This window comes from Saimiri boliviensis, chromosome 12 (genome assembly GCF_048565385.1).
Source record: "Saimiri boliviensis isolate mSaiBol1 chromosome 12, mSaiBol1.pri, whole genome shotgun sequence".
NCBI classification, from domain to species: domain Eukaryota; kingdom Metazoa; phylum Chordata; class Mammalia; order Primates; family Cebidae; genus Saimiri; species Saimiri boliviensis.
The window spans coordinates 87,451-107,387 of record NC_133460.1 but is presented as its reverse complement, the minus strand read 5'-3'; the positions used below and the strand labels follow the sequence as shown (position 1 = coordinate 107,387).

The window sequence follows — 19,937 nt, the reverse complement described above, 5'->3', positions numbered from 1 at the left end:
GATAAAAAATGAACTGAAAATATGTGGAGAACAGCGCCAATGACTATTGTGAATGCCAGCATGCATTCCTGACAACCCAGTGCTGCTACCCTTCACACTTCTTCTGTCTTGCAAAGTGTTAGAACTTCTTATCTGAAGCCACACCACTCAGAGGGACTGCAGAATACATAATGACATCTCCTTTAGGATGTCCTTAGAGAATTCAAGGAAAAGAAGTTAAATAATCAAAAAGTGCTTTTGGGTACAGCTGTTTGGCACTAGAGGGTAAGATTAGAGATAGATTGTAGTGATAATAATAGGGTTAGAATTGGGGTCTGGGTCTGGGTCAGGGTCAGGGCTGGAAGAATGGTTAGAGGTGGGGTCACGGTCAGGGTCAAGATAAAAGTCAGGGTCAAAGTTAGGGTCAGAATTATAGACCAGGGTATGGATCAGGGTTTAGGGTCAGGGTCAAAGTCTAGGGACGGGGTTAGGATTAGAAGCAGAGCTTTGTTCTCCTCAGGACCCACCTGAGGAGAGGCCATGGCTTTGGAGCACCTGGTAGCTTGTCCACAGTGAAGACCAAAGTTTTGTTCTCCTCAAGTCTGGCCTGGGGAGACGTGACTGCAGGCCACGTGAGGAAGGTGAGCAGCTTCCTGTCTGCTCCCTGTGTGCAGAGGAAGGAACTCTGACACTGGCTGTACTTTCACACATTATATTCTACAAGTCTTGTTTTCAGAAACATCTCTTGCTTGAGGCTTTGGCTGCTCATCATCGTAGCGTGTCCTAACATATTGTAAGATTTGGATTTCTTTTTGGGGTGAATTCTTCATATAGAGAAAGGAGAAATGCTTAGAGCCACCATCAGGACAGCTGGGATGAAAGCTGGGGATGGGCAGGTGCCTTTCAAGTCACCCCAATCCTGAGGCTAGAGGAAACATGTCCACCCCCTGTAAACACTTTTATTCATGTTTTAATTACTCATTTTTCTTATAGCGTTAAAGTAGTCAAAACAGGCATATTAAATAATAAAATGTAGGCATATGAAAACTTGCAACATTATTTAAATGTCAATATATTATTTGTACCTCAACATTTTTATTTTGTTGAGAAAGTCTAAGGTTAATTGGCAGTATAGTTTTTTTTTTTTTTTTTTTTTTTTTGAGACGGAGTTTCGCTCTTGTTACCCAGGCTGGAGTGCAATGGCGCGATCTCGGCTCACCGCAACCTCCGCCTCCTGGGCTCAGGCAATTCTCCTGCCTCAGCCTCCTGAGTAGCTGGGATTACAGGCACGCACCACCACGCCCAGCTAGTTTTTTGTATTTTTAGTAGAGACGGGGTTTCACCATGTTGACCAGGATGGTCTCGATCTCTCGACCTCGTGATCCACCCGCCTCGGCCTCCCAAAGTGCTGGGATTACAGGCTTGAGCCACCGCGCCCGGCCGGCAGTATAGTTTTAATAGTAGATAGAATAATGTATGTTTTACAAACATTAACATCCTACATTACATGTATGAACCCCAAAAATCTGAGACAGGTCTTAGATTTCTTAGGGAGTTAATTTTGCCAAGTTTGAGGATCCCCGCCCCTGTGATGTATCCTCATGAGGTCCCGACAACATGTGCCCCAGGTGGTAGGAGTACAGCTTGGTTTTATACATTTCAGGGAGACATGAGACTTCATTATGTGTAAGATGTACATTGGTTCAGTCCAGAAAGGTGAGACAACTTAGAGAAGGCCAGACAGGGGGCTTCCAGATCATAGGTAGATAACAATGAATGGTTTCATTCTTTTGAGTTGCTGATTACCCTTTCCAAATGAGGCAACCAGATATGCATTTATGTTGGTGAGCGGATGAGTGACTTTGGATAGAACGGGAGGCAGGTTTGCCCTAAGCAGTCCCCAGCTTGACTTTTCCCTTTAGCATAGTGATTTTGGTTCCCCAAGACTTATTTTCTTTTCACAAGGTCAAACGTGTTTTCCTATGAGCACTAATTATTCATTGTGTATTTTATTACACAAATAAGGCAGAGATTTTTTAAAAAGTATCAACTTCATGACTAGCTAAATAGAATTACATAGAAGTTCAACTAAATTTGGAAACATTCCAGAGTTTGGGTTTCCAATAATTCTTTGTGATTATTTTAAATGTAAAGTATTTTTTCCCCATAAAACATAGAAACATCTAAAATCACCCATAGGGTGTCCTGCCAATTTTGTTTCTCTAGTTTCCTCATTTTCTGCAAAGCCCTATTGAGGAAATTGACTTTGAATATCCTTTTAAACTTTTCTGTTTTAGGAAGTGTTGCCGTGAGACATTGAATTATCATGGTCACAAGTTCAGTTCACATTCTTTTTTTCTTTAAATATTTTTTCCCAGTGGCCAATATTTGATTCTGGTGTATTATGGCTAAAAGACAAGAAATATTTGGAATAAGTGATTCAGTCACAATGAGTCAATCAGCCATTGGAACATATTTTTACAAAGTCACTCTTGTTAAAATATCCATGAATTGAAATAGAATCTGTAAGGTTATTATTTTTTTTTCCTGGACTAAGGTGAACAGCATTTTAGAGAATGAACCCAGGACACATCCACAGCACAAGAAAAAAATGTGAAAAATAAGTTCACACATATGTAAAGCCCATACTCAAGGAGTGAGGCATTAGCTCCACCTTCTTGATGGCTGAGTGTCTACATTAAGTATTTGGAATTCTTTTGCAAAGGAGATTTCTATTCAACTCCATTTGCTTATTCACTTACACATACAAATGGAGACACATAGATAATTACTTGAAGCTTTAGTTAGTATTAAACACTGTAGCAGTATGTTGAACAGTTCATTCCTATGTTGGCCAGCGGTAGCTCTTTTTATTGGCTCCAATTTTCCTTTGACATATTTCAGTTTTTTTTAAGTACTTACTTACTTTCTGATACTTCAAGATTATCCTGGCTCATATATTTACTGTCCCACTTCTAGTATCAAACATTTCTTCAATGAGCCTGATTCCTTTCAGAATGGTAGGAAAACTTGTATCTGGCTGCTGAGTGAGCACATTGTGTCTTGTCTCTCATTAGCAATGCTAGAAAGTATGTGTGTGTATGTCACCTACCTATACACACCTAGTTAGGAAGGTTTCGATGTGGAACTGCATGTATCTGTATTAAACTAAACACAAGTTTATGTTGATGTCTTCACCTCTGATCTACTATCACATGAATCTAGCCTTCTACCCTTGCTAATTTATAACCTCCCACTTCAACAGTGAGGGACCTGGTTCCTACCATCTGCGACTTATATAACTCATTGTTTGATTCCAGATACAGATACTGTGGTTTGACAATTGTTCACCATTACCCTGTTGGAAAGAACTTTATAAAATGGAATCCAATGATGAAGTATAGTTTATTTTCCTTCAGCCTACAGATTCTGTTCATTGTTAAAGAGACTTAGGTCAGTACCGTTTTCGCTACACCTTCAGAGAGTTGTTTCCCACATTTGCGTCTTAGTCCATTTTGTGCTTCTGTAACACAATACCTGAGGCAGGGTAATTTGTTTTTGTTTGTTTGTTTGTTTGTTTGTTTGTTTGTTTTTGAGACGGAGTTTCGCTCTCATTACCCAGGCTAGAGTACAATGGAGCGATCTTGGCTCACTGCAACCTCCGCCTCCTGGGTTCAGGCAATTCTCCTGCCTCAGCCTCCTGAGTAGCTGGGATTACAGGCATGTGCCACCATGCCCAGATGATTTTTTGTATTTTTAGTAGAGACGGGGTTTCACCATGTTGACCGGGATGGTCTCGATCTCTTGACCTCGTGATCCACCCGCCTCGGCCACCCAAAGTGCTGGGATTACAGGCTTGAGCCACCGCACCTGGCCTTCATTTATTTTTTGAGACAGAGTCTCACACTGTCATCCAGGCTGGAGTGTAGTGGTGCAGTCTTGGCTCACTGCAACCTCTGCCTATCAGGTTCCAGTGATTCTCCTGCCTCAGCCTCCAGAGTGGCTGGCATTACAGGCATGAGCACTGGGTAAATTTTGTATTTTTAGTAGAGATTGGGTTTCACCATGTTGACGAGGCTGGTTACGACCTTTTAACCTCAGGTAGTCTGCCTATATCAGTCTCCTAAAGTGCTGGGATTACAGGCATGAGCCACTGTACCTGTCCTATTTATTTTTATTTTTATTTTTGGAGGTGGATTCTGGCTCTGTTGCCCGGGCTGCAGTACAGTGATTCCATCCTGGCTCACTGCCTGCAACCTCTGCCTCCCGGGTTCAAGTGATTCTCCTGCCTCAGCCTACCGGGTAGCTAGGACTAGAAGCACCCTACCACACCTAGCTAATTTTTGTATTTTTAGTAGAGACAGGGTTTCACCATGTTGCCCAGGCTGGTCTTGAGCTCCTGAGCTTAGGCAATCTGCCCACCTCAGCCTCCCAAAGTGCAGGGATTACATGTGTGAGCCACCCTACTCGGTCCGCAAATGCACGTAATACACCTACCCTACCAAGCATTGGATGTTAGCCCAGCCGCTTTAGGTTGAGAACAAACCGAGCAGTACTAAAAGGAGAACAAAACCCACTCACCCTTCCCCACCTTGGATCATGACTTTGACATTTCAGGGGTCCAGCCTTCGTGAATGTTTGTAGAAATAGTTAATAAACTTGGATAAATGTACCACCTTTAAGTGTACAATTCAGTGGCGTTTGGTAGCTTCACAATATTGTGCAACAATCACTACCATCTGTTTCTATACTTTCTCATCATCCCAAACAGAAATGCTGTCCTCATGAAGCAATAGTTTACCCACTTTTAAATTTTTATTTACATATTTATTTATTATGAGACCGAGTCTTTCTCTGTCTCCCAGGCTGGAGTACAATGGTGCAATCTCGGCTCACTGCTAATTCCACCTCCCAGGTTCTAAGCAATTCTCCTGTCTCAGCCTCCAGAGTTGAGATTACAGGTGCATGCCACCACACCCAGCTAATTTTTGTATTTTTTGTAGAGATGGGGTTTCACCGTGTTGGTCATGCTGGTCTTGAACTCCTGACCTCGTCGCGATCCAGCCACCTCAGCCTCCCAAAGTGCAGGGATTAGAGGCATAAGCCAAATTTTTTTATTTTTTAAGAGATGAGGTCCTGCTCTGTTACCCAGGCTGGAGTGCAGTGGCATAACTATAGCTCACTGCAGCCTCAAACTCCTGGGCTCAAGTGATCCCTCCTGCCTCAGCCTCCCAAGTAGATGGGACTACAGGTGCACACAATTTCATGTGGCTAATTTTTATCTTTTCTATAGAGACAGGGTGTCACTATGTTCCCAGGCTGGTCTCAAACTCCTGGGTTCCAGCGATCCTCCCACCTCAGGCTTCTGAAATACTGGGATTAAGGGCATGAGCCACTGTGCCTGGTCCTCATGCAATTTATTGAATACTATGCTAACACTGAAAAACAGACAGATTGTATCGGTACTGGAAGCACAGTGTCTACTGAATGTGATCATTTTTGTGCCATTGTAAAGTCAAAAAATTGTGTGACCATCTGCACTTGCAACTACTGGTAGGCTTAGACACTTGGATTTTAGATCCTGAAACATCTAAACACCTCCTGCTGGGTGGCAGAAGGCTGTAGGGGTCAGAGCTCTCAGCTGCTAGCGAGAGAAGCCCACTCAGGCTGAGTTTAAAAACTGAGGTCGGGCACTGTGGCTTATGCCTGTAATCCCAGCACTTTGGGAGGTCGAGGTGGGTGGATCACCTGAGGTCAGGAGTTTGAGACCAGCCTGACCAACATGATGAAACCCTCTTACTAAAAATACAAAACTTAGCCCGGCATGGTGGCACGTGTCTGTAGTCCCAGCTACTTGGGAGGCTGAGGCAGGAAAATTGCTCGAACATGGGAGGCAGAGGTTGCAATGAGCCGAGATCATGCCATTTCACTCCAGCCTGGGTGACAGAGCAAAACTCCATCTCAAGAGAAAAACAAAAGAAAGAAAAGAAAATGAATTTGTGGGCAGCTGAGTAAAATTGAGGAGACACAGAGACTAAAGATGACAGGCAGCCAGGTGGACAGCCACAGCCTCATCAAGCCCAAACATGCAGAGGCTGGCCTAGGGGGGTGACACAGAAATGGCCAGGCATGGTGGCTCATGCCTGTAACTCCAGCATTTTAGGAGGCCTAGGATAGCAGATCGCTTGAGACCAGGAGTTCAAGACCAGCCTGACCAATGTGGTGAAACCGTTTCCACTAAAAATACAAAATTACCCAGGCATGGTTGCAGGTGCCTGTAACTTCAGCTACTTGGGAGGTTGAGGCAGGAGAACTGCTTAAGCCTGGGAGGTGGAGGTTGCAGTGAGCTGAGATCACACCATTGGACTACAGTCTGATCAACAGAGTGGCTCTTTCTCAAAAAAAAAAAAAAAAAAAGAAAGAAAGAAAGAAAGAAAGAAAAAAAAGACACAGATTCAATTTCTATGCAGAATTGTGAGTGAGTGTCTCTCCTTTTTGGGGCAATGTCAGGGGATTTCCAGGATCTGGGAGTGGGCACTGAGCATGTGACTGAGAATCCTGGACAGCTGCAACATCCAGATGTACTTAGCAGAGGAATCCGGGATGTACCTGACTGGGGTATCAAAAAAGCTGTCAATTCCAGCTGGCTGTGGATGTTGATGCTATACATCCTGTATATGAATTCTCCCATCAGAAGCTCTATCTAGTTAGAAAGGCAAAGAAGAAAGAAAATCATGCTCCCTTTCCGCAAAGGAAAGGGCAAGGAGGCGGGAAGATGGAAGGGAACTTCCTGGTGCTGTGGCCTGAATCTCCACTCGTGCTGCTGTCTTCCCCACTAGACTCTGTACTTCCAGAAGGGGCTGGAGATGGCCACAATGTGAGCCCCTCCCTTCTCTCCAGAAGTGTTCTGCAACCCTGACATTCACAGTAATTGCTTCTTTCTGTTCGTCTTTTTTTTTGAGGCAGGTTCTTGCTCAGTCACCCAGGCTGGAGTGCAGTGGTGTGATCATGGCTCACTGCAGCCTTGACCTCTTGGGCTCAAGTGATTGTCTCCCCTCAGCCTCCTGAGTAGCCGGGACTATAGGCGTGCACCACCATTCCTGGTTAATTTTAAAAAAACTTTTTTTTTTTTTTTTTTTTTTTCCTGTAGAGACAGGGTCTTACTATGTTGCCAGGCTGGTCCCAAACTCCTGGGCAGAAGCGATCCTCCCTTCTCGGCCTCCCAAAGTGTTTGGCATTACAGGTGTGAGCCACCACACCTGGCCTCTTTGCGTTTCTTTAGAGTAGAGCCATCCTAGTATGCATCTCTAGCCCATAACTGTTCCCCAGTATTGTTATGTCTTTTAAGCCTCTTTCAATCTCCCAAGTTGGTTGGCTGGGTGAGTCCTCACACCTGTAATCCTGATGTGATAGGATCATTTAAGTTCAGAGGTTTGAAAACAACCTGGACAACACAGGGAGACTTCTGTCTCTACAAAACCTAATTTTCTTCTTTTTTTTTTAACCCTACCCAGGCTGCAGTGCAGTGGTGTGATCTCACCTCACTGCAACCTTCGCCTCCTGGGTTCAAGTCATTCTTCTGTTTCATCCTCCCAAGTAGCTGAGATTACAGGCACATGGGACCGTGCCCAGCTAATTTTTGTACTTTTAATAGAGCCGGGGTTTCACCATGTTGGCCTGGCTGTCCTCAAACTCCTGACCTCAGGTGATCTGCCCACCTCAGTCTCTCAAAGTGCAAAGATTGGGATCACAGGTGTGAACAACCGTGCTTGGCCAAAAACTAAAATTTTTAAAAAGACAAAATCTCAAGTTTCTCCTCTATTCCTTTTCCTTTTTGTAGACAGTCTTGCTCTGTCACCCAGGCCAGAGTGCAATGGCACAATCTCAGTTCACTGCAACCTCCGACTCCCAGGTTCAAGTGATTCTCTTGCTTCAGCCTCCTGAATAGCTGGAATTACAGGCATGTGCTACCACACCTGGCTAATTTTGGTGTTTTTGGTAGAGATGGGGTTTCTCCATGTTGTCTGGCTGGTCTCAAACTCCGGACCTTATGATCTGCCCACCTCGGCCTCCCAATGTGCTGGGATTACAGGCGTGAGCCTCCTTGCCTGGCCTATCCCTTTTCTTTTCTATGGATTTTGGAAGACTCCACACTGTTGGGCCTGTAGCATTTCTCAAAGTCTGGATTTCCCTGGTGCAGATGAACCCATTCTCTGTCTTTTGAATTTGTGGCGTATTTGCAGCTGGATTTATGCTCACCCCATTAGATTAGAGTTTGATCGTGTTGGCAAGATTCAGTGGGTGATGTGATTGATCTCTTATTGGTGATGAATACTATCCTATTGTCTCTCTTATTTTGTTAATTTTTTAAATGAGTTTTTTAGAAATAGGGGTCTCATTTTGTCACCCAGTCTGGAGTGCAGTGACTCTACCATAGCTCCCTGAAGCCTCAAATTTCTGGGCTCAAGTGATCTGCACACTGCAGCCTCCTAAGTAGCTGAGACCACACACCACCACACCCAAATTTTTTTCTTTTTTGAGATGAAGTCTTGCTCTGTCGCCCAGGCTGGAGTACAGTGGCATGATCTCAGCTCATTGCAAACTCCATCTTGCTCTGTCGCCCAGGCTGGAGTACAGTGGCATGATCTCAGCTCATTGCAAACTCCACCTCCCAGGTTAATGCAATTATCCTGCCTCAGCACTCTGAGTAGGTGGAATTATAGGCAACTGCCACCACACCCAGCTAATATTCATATTTTTAGTAGAGATGGGCTTTCACCATGTAGGTCAGGCTGGTCTGGAACTCCTGACCTCAAGTGATCTGCCTGCCACAGCCTCCCCAACTGCTAGGATTACAGATGTGTGCCATCGCACTGTATCTGGCCAATGCCCAGCATTTTCTTTTTTTAGACTGAGTGTTGTTTTGTCACCCAGGCTGGAGTGCAGTGGTGCAATCTTGGCTCACTGCAATCTCCACATCCTGGGTTGAAGCGATTCTGTTGCCTCAGCCTCCTGAGTAGCTGGAATTACAAGCACCCACCACCAGGCCCAGCTAATTTTTGTATTTTTAGTAGAGACGGGGTTTTGCCATATTGGCCAGGCTGGTCTTGAACTGATCTAGTGATTCATCCACCTCAGCCTCCCAAAGTGCTGGGATTCCAGGCTTGAGCCACCACGCCTGGTACCTAATTCCTATTCACTGGTCATGGATGGGAGCTATGGAACCTTTCCCCAGAATACATGCTGGCCCATCAGAACTTCAGGGTTCAGTCTCCTAAGAGATGTTCCTCTGTTTGTGCTACATACCCAAATAGTCCATCTCAGTCCACTGTCAGACAACTTCCAGGAATGACAGTGGCTGTAGTCTAGCTGAAGAAACACTGAAGTAGGAGTCAGCAGACCCCAGGACTCTTTTGACTCAGCTGCTAACAACTTAATGTGGCCTTGGGGAAAAAAAAAAAAATGGAGCGACCATGCCTGTAATCCCAGCACCTTGGGAGGTCGATGTGGGAGGATTGCTTGAGCCCAGGAGTTTGAGAGCAGCCTGGGCAACATAGCAAGACCCCATCTCTACAAAAAATGTCAAAAATTTTTCCAGATGTGGCAGTGTCCCCCTGTAGTCCCAGCTACTCAGGAGGCTAAAGTGGGAGGGTCACTTGAGTCCCAGAGGTCAAGACTGCAGTGAGCCAAGGTCATGCCACTGCACTCAAGCTTGGGCTTCAAAGTGAGACACTGTCTCAGAAAAAAAAAGCTGGAGCTTTTGTTTCACATTTGTAAAAGGTAAATGTTATTATCTCCTTCATGGAGTTACTGTGAGGATGGAAATACAATTATTTTTCTTCCCTCTCCTTTTAGAAATACAATGAGATAGGCATAGTGGCCAGCTGAGGTGGTTCATGCCTGTAATCCCAGCACTTTGGGAGGCTGAGGCGGGTGGATCACCTGAGGTCAGGAGTTCAAGACCAGCCTGGCCAACATGGTGAAACCTTGACTCCACTAAAACTACAAAAATTAGCCCAGTGTGGTGGCATGTGCCTACAATCTCAGATACTCGGGAAGCGGAGGCAGGAGAATTGCTTGAACCCGGGAGGTGGAGGTTGTAGTGAGCCGAGATCATCCCACTGCACTCCAGCCTGGGAGACAGAGCAAGACTCCATCTCAAAAAACAAACAAAAACCAAAACCCGGTGTGGTGGCTCATCCCTGTAATCTCAGCACTTTGGGAGGCCGAGTTGAATGGATCACCTGAGGTCAGGAGTTCAAGACCAGCCTGACCAACATGCAGAAATCCCACCTCTACTAAAAAGACAAAATTAGGCAAGCATGGTGGCGTGTGCCTGTAATCGCAGCTACTTGGGAGGCTGAGGCAGAAGAATTGCTTCAACCTGGGAAGCAGAGGTTGCAGTGAGCTGAGATTGCACTCCAGCATGGACAATGAGAAGGAAACTCTGTCTCAAAAATAGTAATAGTTATTAGATAGGCATAGGCCCTGCGCGTCGGTGGGATTCGAACCCCTGCGCCTCGGGCGGGGGAGACACTTGGAGAGAAAAGCTGAGTCCCAGGCTTCGGGACCTCAGGAGACTGAAACCTGTCCCGCGGGTTATTGGGCCAGGTGGGGGAAGCAGTGCCCGGAGGCCTCCCGCCAGGGTCCCGGAAACAAAGGCCAAGTGTTTGCTCTGTGGCTGAAGGGACAATGGCGTCGCAGATCTGTCACCGCGGGGGGGTGGCCAGGGGTGCGCTCCTCCCCAGCACGTTTCCTGGTTCTCTGGCCAAGCCCTCTGAACTCCGAAGTAGACCCTTGTTGGGGGGGCCAGGGGACAGCACGAGGTCCCCGTGGGGTGTCTGCCAGCCCTGGGCGCCATGTACCGTGGGGTGTCTGCCAGCCCTGGGCGCCATGTCCCGTGGGGTGTCTGCCAGCCCTGGGCGCCATGTCCTGTGGGGTGTCTGCCAGCCCTGGGTGCCATGTCCCGTGGGGTGTCTGCCAGCCCTGGGCGCCATGTCCTGTGGGGTGTCTGCCAGCCCTGGGCTCCACGTCCTGAGCAGCTGTTCTGTGTGTGGCACTTTCTGGCTCTGCCAGGCGCTCAGCAGCATGCATATAACCGAAACGGTTCCGTAAACGGCCTGTGAGGGAGGGGCAGCCGCGCGGAGTCGGCTGCTGGAGGCCGCACAGCCGGGAGGTGCCACCAGGGTGGGGTTGGGTGTGGCTGCTGCGTGCCAGGGGTGGCGGCCAGGCCGAGGGCACCTCCATCTGGAAGCTGCCGCCCGTCACAGTGCAGTCCACAGGTTCCAGACGGGGCTTCGGGAGCAGCGTGAGGGCAGGAAGGCTCCCGGGGGTCAAAGGAAGAGAAGGTGCCTGTTCCGGGGACCCCAGGGTGAGCTTTCCAGGCAGAGGGAAGCCCGGGGCTGGTTGTCATGGGGGTGTCTGAGTCTCTAGCTGGAGTTACTGGGGCAGGGAGGTCGGAAACGGAGGCCAACCGGTGTGAGGCTCCGCCTGCTGAGAGCCGAGGGGAGAGGCTGCAATCCTGTGACCCCGACCTTCCACCGCGGGGCAATTGCAGGAGCCTCCTCCCTGGTCTCTGCCGTCACTCACAGCGGCGCCAGCCGCCCCTGCGCCCCAGCAGAAGCCGGGCTCTTACGTGGCAGCCCCCTCTGCCCCAGCGCTCGCCTCTGCAGGCACCGTCCCGGCTCCGGGCCCCTGCGCTGCCCGTTCTGTTCTGCATTCCCTCCGCCTTTTCTGCCCTGTGAGGCAGACCTCTGCTGTCTTCACTGCTTCATTTCCCCAGACTCAGCCAGCATCGAAGGCGTGCCTTGTCCTAGGACCCTTGCAGCTGGCATGCAGGGAGGAGTGTGAGGCTCCCTGTCCCTCCTCAGGCTCTCAGAATTCGGAAGAGCCACGCTTTTTTGTCCTTGCCCTGCTGGGCCAAAGACGCCCTGCCTTCGTTATTCTCTGGGGTAGACACCCTGCGCTTTTGTTGTGCACCTGCCGCGTGGAACAGGGAGCTGCCCCGGGCCCTGCCCTCTGTAGCTGACTCCGGCTTCCCTGGCCACCCTCAGCTCAGCAGGGCCCCAGGAGCCCAAGTGCTATGTGACACCTTCCGCAAGTGTGGAATTGAGAAGAATGTGCCTTTTGTCCCTGAGTTACCGTGTGGCTGGCATGTGCCCTGGCACGAGGGTCAGTGGTGGGCAGGGGCGAGCAGGAAGGCACCTCCGCTGTGCCCCTGCTTTTGCCTTTTCCTGACTTCTCTGGCCAGCTCTTAGGTTGAAATAAGTCCTGCCTGTTTTAACAGATGTTTATTAAACATCTGCCCTGGCCAGGCTCTGAGCAGCCTCCAGGGTCTCTGTCCTGAATACAATAGGCCCCTCCTGGTGCTGGCGGGTGGAGGCGGGGAGATTAAGTCCAGTGTCCCACAGGTGACTGCGTAATTCCACATGGGGCAATAGGGAGAAAGAGCAGACCTTCCCTTTTATATTTATTTATTTATTTATTTATTTATTTATTTATTTTCTTTTAATAAATTGAGATAGAGTCTCGCTCTGTTGCCAGGCTGGAGTGTAGTGGCGCGATCCCGGCTCACTGCAACTTCCATTTTCTGGTTTCAAGCAATTTTTCTGCCTCAGCCTCCCAAGTAGCTGGATTACAGGCACGCGCCACCACACACGGCTAAACAGACCTTTCCTTTTGTGAGAGGGACGCTGGTGGGGACAGCCGGGAGGGGAGATGAAACTGAGTGGAAGTGGGAGTCACTTTGGTTCCTGGCACGTTGTCTCACACCTGTAATCTCGGCACTTTGGGAGGCTGAGGCTGGGGGGTCCCTCTAGCCTGGGAGTTTGTGACTGGCCTGGTCAGCATCAGACCCCTGTCTCTACTTTTAAAAATAAAAATAAGATATTTTGGGCAGAGAGAAGTCCCTGTGCAAAGGCCCAGAGGTGAGTGTTTGCCTGGTTTTTTCTTTTTCTTTTTTTTTTTTTTGAGACGGAGTTTTGCTCTTGTTCCCCAGGCTGGAGTGCAATGGCAGGGTCTCCGCTCACTGTAACCTCCACCTCCTGGGTTCAGGCAATTCTCCTGTCTCAGCCTCCTGAGTAGCTGGGATTACAGGCACGAACCACCATGCCCAGCTGATTTTTTTGTGTTTTTAGTAGAGACGGGGTTTCACCATGTTGACTAGGATGGTCTCGATCTCTTGACCTCGTGATCCACCCGCCTCGGCCTCCCAAAGTGCTGGGATTACAGGCTTGAGCCACCGCGCCCGGCCTTGCCCGGTTTTTTCAAGGAGCAGAGGGAGGGTGTGAGGGGGAGAGGGCCTGGGGAGTTCGTGCTCCTCTGAGGGTGATGGGAAAGGAGTGTCGCTTGGGCCTCCCACGTGCTGTGAGAGAAGCTCTTCCTTGTTGGTGGGAGGCCTCGAGGCCAAGGCGGGTGAGGGGGCCCCATGGCCCAGCTGGTTTGAGAACCTCACAGCTCCCAGGCCCTTCTCCCCCTCCAGCCTCCCTGTCCTTCGCTGTCCTGTCGCTGGTGAACACCCCGTATAACCGAGGATTTGACTGTGGGGATGACTCCATCTGGTACCCCTACCGTCCAGACACCATCACCCTTGGGCTCATGGCCGGGGTCACCATCACAGCCACCGTCATTCTTGTAAGACAGGAGGGATTCAGAGGGACAGGGAGGGGGCGGGATGGGGTACAGCCTAACCCTGGGTTCCTGATGGAGGTGGCCTGGAGGTCTGTGGGGGGCTGGGGGACACAGCCTTGCCCTGAGTGGTACTTGTGGGTAATAGGAACCCCCTTTTGTCTTTTGAGATGGAGTTTTGCTCTTGTTGCCCAGGCTGGAGTGCAATGGCAGGATCTCCGCTCACTGTAACCTCTGCCTCCTGGGTTCAAGTGATTCTCTTGCCTCAGTCTCCCCAGTAGCTGGGACTACAGGCTGCTAATTTGTGTATTTTTAGTAGAGACAGGTTTCACCATGTTGGTCAGGCTGGTCTTTAATGCCCGGCCTCAGGTGATCCTCCCGCCTCAGCCTCCCACAGTGCTGGGCTGGCAGGCGTGAGCCACCGAGCCCAGCTTGGGCACCTTTAGAGTCCCCAGCTCTGCAGCAGCCTTGGGGAGGCCCGTGCGGAGGACTGAGGCCCACTAAGGGCCCATGGGCTGACCAGGACCCCCTCTGGTCACCGCGGCTGCCCCACACGCAGGTCTCGGCGGGAGAAGCCTACCTGGTGCTCACAGACAGGCTCTATTCCTGCTCTGACTTCAATAATTATGGGACCTTCAATAATTATGGGGACCTTCCTCTTCGGGGCGGCTGTGAGCCAGTCTCTGACGGACCTGGCCAAGTACACGATCGGCCACCTGCACCCCAACTTCCTGGCCATCTGTGACCCCGAGTGGAGCTGGGTCAAGTGCTTGGTCTACGTGCAGCTGGGGAGCATGTGCAGGGGAAACGCTGCTGGCGTCACCGATGCCAGGTGAGTGTGGACGAGCAGCCTTCACTCTGAGGGCAGTGGGAGCTGAAGAAGCCGCAGAAGCCAGATGGTTAGCAGCCAGCAGGCCGGGGGTCTGGCAGGAGTGGGGCCTCAGGGCTCCAGGCGCCCCACAGACAGCAGGAGGCCACGGGGAACGTGCTGTCTCCCTTGAGTCTCAGCCCTGCCCTCTTCTGCGCTGTCTTCTTCTTCTTCTTTTTTTTTTAAAGATGGGTTTTCACCATGGTGACCAGGCTGGTCTTGAATTCCTGACCGCAGGTGATCCACCCACCTTGGCCTCCCAAAGTGCTAGGATTACAGGCGTGAGCCACCGCGCCCAGCCATGCGCTGTCTTCTTACCATTTCTACTGATAGGTCCTTAAACGTTTCAACTCATCGTTGTCTTTTTTTAAAAAAATCCAAATATTGACTGACAAGCCTAGGGTAATGTCAGACCAGAATAAATAAATAAATAAATCAAAATAAAATTTGTATAAGTCACCATTTCTTCCATTTTAATGTGTCCAGTTCATTTTTAGTACATTCACAATGCTGTACAGCCATCTCCTCTACCTAATTCCAGAATATTTTCATCTCAACAGAAGGAAACCCCGCAGCATAGGTAACATGGCAAACCCCCGTCTCTACGACAAATAAAAAAATTAGGCCGAGCTAGGTGGCTCATGCCTATAATCCCCGCACTTTGGGAGACTGAGGCGGGCAGATTACCTGAGGTTGGGTGTTTGAGACCAGCCTGGCCAACATGGAGAAATCCTGACTGTATTAAAGATACAAAATTAGCCAGGCATGGTGGCACACGCTTGTAATCCCAGCGAATACCACACCATGAGCAAGAGAACCCTGCAGTGCTCTAGTTGCCATCACGGGAGTGTTGCCAGGACACTATGGGCAAGAGGGTCTTGCAGTGCCCCAGCGGCCAGCAGGGGGCGTGACCCCACTCCACCGAGAGTAAGAATGCCCAGCAGCACAGGCACCACACTGTGAGCAAGAGGATGTAGCACCGCCCTGTTTGCCAGCAGCGGGCATATTGCCACTGCACTGAGCAAGAGGGCCCTGCAGTGCTCCAGCTGCCAGCAGGTGATGCCGGTCACCACACTGTCAGAGGGCCCTGCAGTGGACCTAGTCAGAAGGGGGCGTGGGCACAGCATCGTGAGCAAGAGGACTCTATAGTGCAGGCCCCCAGTAAGGGCCCCCACGCCCACCTTTCAGATTCTTGAGGCTCCTCCACCGATGTACATCCTGTCACACCACCAGCGTGCATTGAGTCACAGCGGTCTGCAGAGGTGCGTTCTCCTCCTTACAGAACTGGGGGGCATTGTGAGGGTGGAACTGCGTCCTCCTCAGCACAGACCTTGGGGCGGGGTTCTTACTGCAAGAGGGGCTTGCGGTGGCCCCAGCTGCCATCAGGGGGGTGCAGACACAGGACCATGAGCAAGAGGGCCCCGCACGCCTGGCCACCAGCAGGGGGCGCCCGAGCGTGCCTTTTCAGTGGGTGTCAGGGTGCCGGCATGCATCGCGTCAGGGCAATCTGCGGAGCTGCGTTCTCCACGGCACAGACGTAGCGGGCACAGCCTCGGTTTGGGACAACTCTGGGCCGTGTCCAGGGTGAGTAAAATCCTTCCTCTTTGCATTCCTGACTGCTGAGGGTCAGAGACTAGTACGAAGAGCTCTGTGTGGGAAACTGGACACGAAAAGCCCCTCTGAACCCTGCGCACCTGGGTTCTCCCGCCCAAGGCCAGGCGGCTGCGGTGTGAGGGGCACCCAGCAGCCTCAGAAGACAAATGGAGCGTTCCCGAGGCAGAGATGGCCTCTGAAATACGGATACAATAAGCCCAGTGCTCAGGTAGGAAACACCTAACGCTGATGCAAGGCCTCAGTCCAAACATGTTACTATAAAATGCGCACTAGTCATGCGGCCCTGCCGGTACCGCAGTTTCAATACTCAACACGGACATATCAGTGCAAACGTAGAAACTAACGTATGGTTAGGGTTTAGGGTGAGGATTAGGGCTAGCGGATAGGGTTAGAGTTCGGGGTTACCAGTTAGGGGTTAGGATACAGGGGTTAGAAAAATTTTAGGCCAAATAAATTTAAACAGTTTGAGCACCGGAATGATTCACGAATCATGCCTGAAGCAGGAGAATGGAAAACAGGGCTTGGGGCTTCGAGCTTTTAGTGGAGGCAGCTGAGTGAGGTTTCTCGTTGGCTCCAGCTGGGCGACCGCCGGTTGTGGGGATGGTTCCCTCAGCGTTCCTAATCATACAGCCAGCTGGCAGCTGGGCTTTTTGTTATTGACTGGTTGGTTGGTTAATGTTTTAAAGTCAGTTTAAATGACTCCAAGTTTGGTTTCCATTTGCTTAGGCAAGACCTCAGGCTAACGGCTTCTTCCTTCTTTGCTTTAATGTATCAGAACCATAATTCATTTTCATTTTACTTTACTGACATTATCAAAAGTAAGTTTTTTTTTGTTGTTGTTGTTATTGAGAAAGTCGGTTTTCTTGGCAACCTATTTCTGATGGTGCATAAAATAATGTTTGTTAATCATTAGCATCTTAGATTAGATGAAATGTGTTAACTCTATTAAGCTTTGTTATTAAACCATAACAGGAGTTCAGTTGCTTTTTTTTTCCTCCTAGGCTTTAACCATTTAAAACACAGTGATGCGTGTCCTAACGATGTGGATACTTTCTGAGAAATGTGTCCTTAGTGATTTCATCTTTGTGCACACACCATCGAGCGTCCTTATAAAACCTGGATGGTGTAAGTGATATGGTATAGCTTCTTGCTTTCAGGCTACATACCATACCTGTATAGCTCATCTCTGTACTGAATGCTGTAGTCAAATGTCACACCATGGTGATTGTGGATTGTGATCCCTAAATATCTGAGTCAGGTCTCAGTCAAGTAGAAAGCTTATTTCGCCAAGGTTATGGACATACCCATGACACAGCCTCAGGAGGTCCTGACAACATGGGCCCAAGGTGGTCAGAGTAGAGCTTGCTCTTATATATTTTAGAGAGACAAGAGACACCAATCAATATGTGCAAGATGTAAAGTCATTCGGTTCAGTGAGGTGGAACAACTGGAGGTAGGAAGGCGGGGTGGGGGGTGGTTCTAGGTCAGAAGTAGATAAAACAAAAGTTGCATTCTTTTGAATTTTTTTTTTTTTTTTTTTTTTTTTTGAGACGGAGTTTCGCTCTTGTTACCCAGGCTGGAGTGCAATGGCGCGATCTCGGCTCACCGCAACCTCCGCCTCCTGGGTTCAGGCAATTCTCCTGCCTCAGCCTCCTGACTAGCTGGGATTACAGGCAAGCGCCACCATGCCCAGCTACTTTTTTGTGTTTTTAGTAGAGACGGGGTTTCACCATGTTGACCAGGATGGTCTCGATCGCTCGACCTCGTGATCCACCCACCTCGGCCTCCCAAAGTGCTGGGATTACAGGCTTGAGCCACCGCGCCCGGCCTCTTTTGAATTTTTTGATCAGCCTTCCACTGAATACAATTTAGTCTGGTTCAGTGAATTTGCATTTTTACACATACAGTAGGGCAGAGGAATGGTGTGATCTTGGCGCAGCACACCCACCTCCTCCCTGGTTTAAGCGATTGTCTTGCCGCATCCTCCCCAGTAGCTGGGATTACAGGTATGCACCACCACGCCTGGGTAATTTTTGCATTTTTAGTAGAGATGGGGTTTCTCCGTGTTTGTCAGGCGGGTCTCGAGCTCCTGACCTCAGGTCATCCACCTGCCTTTGGCCCCTCACAGTGCTGGGATTATAGGCATGAGCCACCGTGCCTGGTCAGGAAGCTTATTTTGATTCTGATATTGTCAGCTGTATTTCAGGTATAACTTATTTTCCTTGGAGCGTTAAATACTGCGTTGGCATTGTATTACACAAATAAAACACGGATCCCTTTTTATCACATTCATTGCTAGTGATATTGACAACTAAATTTAGATGCATTCCAGAGTCTGGGCTTCCAGTAATTCTTGGCGATCCTCTAAAGGTAAATTACTTTTTCTCACAAGACACGGTGACATCTAAAGTCGCATTGATTGTCCTGCCACTTTTGTTTCTCTAGTTTCATCAATTACTTCAAAGCATCTTTGGGGGGATAACTTTGACTAACCCTTTAAACTTTTCAGTATTAGAAAGCATCGTCATGAAACATTGAATAATTGTGGTCACAAATTCCCTTTACAGTCTTTCTTTGAATATTTTTTTCCAGTGGCAAATATTTGCTTTTGTTGCATTGTAGCTAAAAGGAATGCTGGGAAACAAAACAAAGACCGGCATTCATTATAATAAGTGATTCAGTCACAATCAATTGCTATTTTAATTTTTTTTTTAAAGTTATACTTTTGAAAACGTCCTGCTGTAAATTGAAATAGTGTCCAAAATCTGAAGTCTTTCCTTGGTTCTAAGGTGACCAGATTTCCTAGGAAGTGAATTACACCACAAGAAAAAAATATGATAAATATGTTTACATGGATGTGTTATTTTAACATAAATCTTGTAAAATAGGCATTTCATTGAAATTTTATATGTTTGCATAAATTACTTTGCAGCATCATGAATGCCCTTGTTTCGAAAAGCAGGAGTAGTTAGTGTCAATTACTGCTTATTATTAGTACAAATAAGTAAGGAGATATTTTTAAAAATTACAATTTTTAAATAAAGGTTTTATTTTAAATTAGTTTTGGAATCACACCGAAATTGGGAGGAAAATGCAGATTTCCTGTGTAGACCCGAACTAGTTTCCCCTCGTATAAACATATCAACATGTATGAGATATGTTGTTAACAATATATATATATATTTTTTTGAGATGGAGTCTTTCTTGCTCTGTAACCCAGGTTGGAGTGCAATGACACGATACTGGCTCATTGCACCGTCTACCTCCCATGTTTAAGCAATTCTCCTGCTTCAGCCTCCCAAGCAGCTGGGATTACAGGTGCCCACCAGCACGCGTGGCTAATTTTTTGTATTTTTAGTAGAGACGGGTTTCGCCATGTTGGCCAGGCTGGTCTGGAACTCTGACCTCAGAATATTTACCCATCTAAGCCTTCGAAAGATGTGGGATGACAGGCGTGAGCCACCATGTCCTGCCTGCTATCAGTATATTTGCTTCGGTTAGATATCTGTTCAGATATTTACCCAGTTTTAAAATCACGTATGTGTTTTGTCATTATCTTTTCGCATCTCTCTTGTCTTTTTGTTCTCTGAATACAGTTTTGCACAGTAGAATACTTAGTTTTATGAAGTCTGTTATCGATATTTTCATGAATTGGCATTTGATGTTTTGTGTTACAAGTCAACACCAAACTCAACGTCATATAGATTTTCTTTTAGATTTTTTATAGTTTTGCATTTAAAATTACAGTCTCTGGACTATTTTGAGTAGGTTTTTGTTTTTCTTAATTTGTGTATATATTCATTTGATTCTACATGGCTTCCAAAGTCTTCCATCACCGTCTTTGGGAAGG

At 48.1% G+C, this 19,937-nt stretch overlaps 1 protein-coding gene across 1 annotated transcript in view; it reads left to right on the top strand.

Moving 5' to 3' along the window:
• Positions 1-16,078: 16,078 nt before the first annotated feature.
• Positions 16,079-19,937, top strand: part of LOC120361902 (ATP-binding cassette sub-family C member 6-like) — a 68,061-nt gene continuing 64,202 nt past the window's right edge. The window contains exon 1 of the mRNA XM_074381596.1: positions 16,079-17,212. Within this exon, the coding sequence (XP_074237697.1) occupies positions 17,208-17,212 (5 nt within the window). The 5' untranslated portion in view covers positions 16,079-17,207. The remainder of the gene's footprint in view (positions 17,213-19,937) is intronic.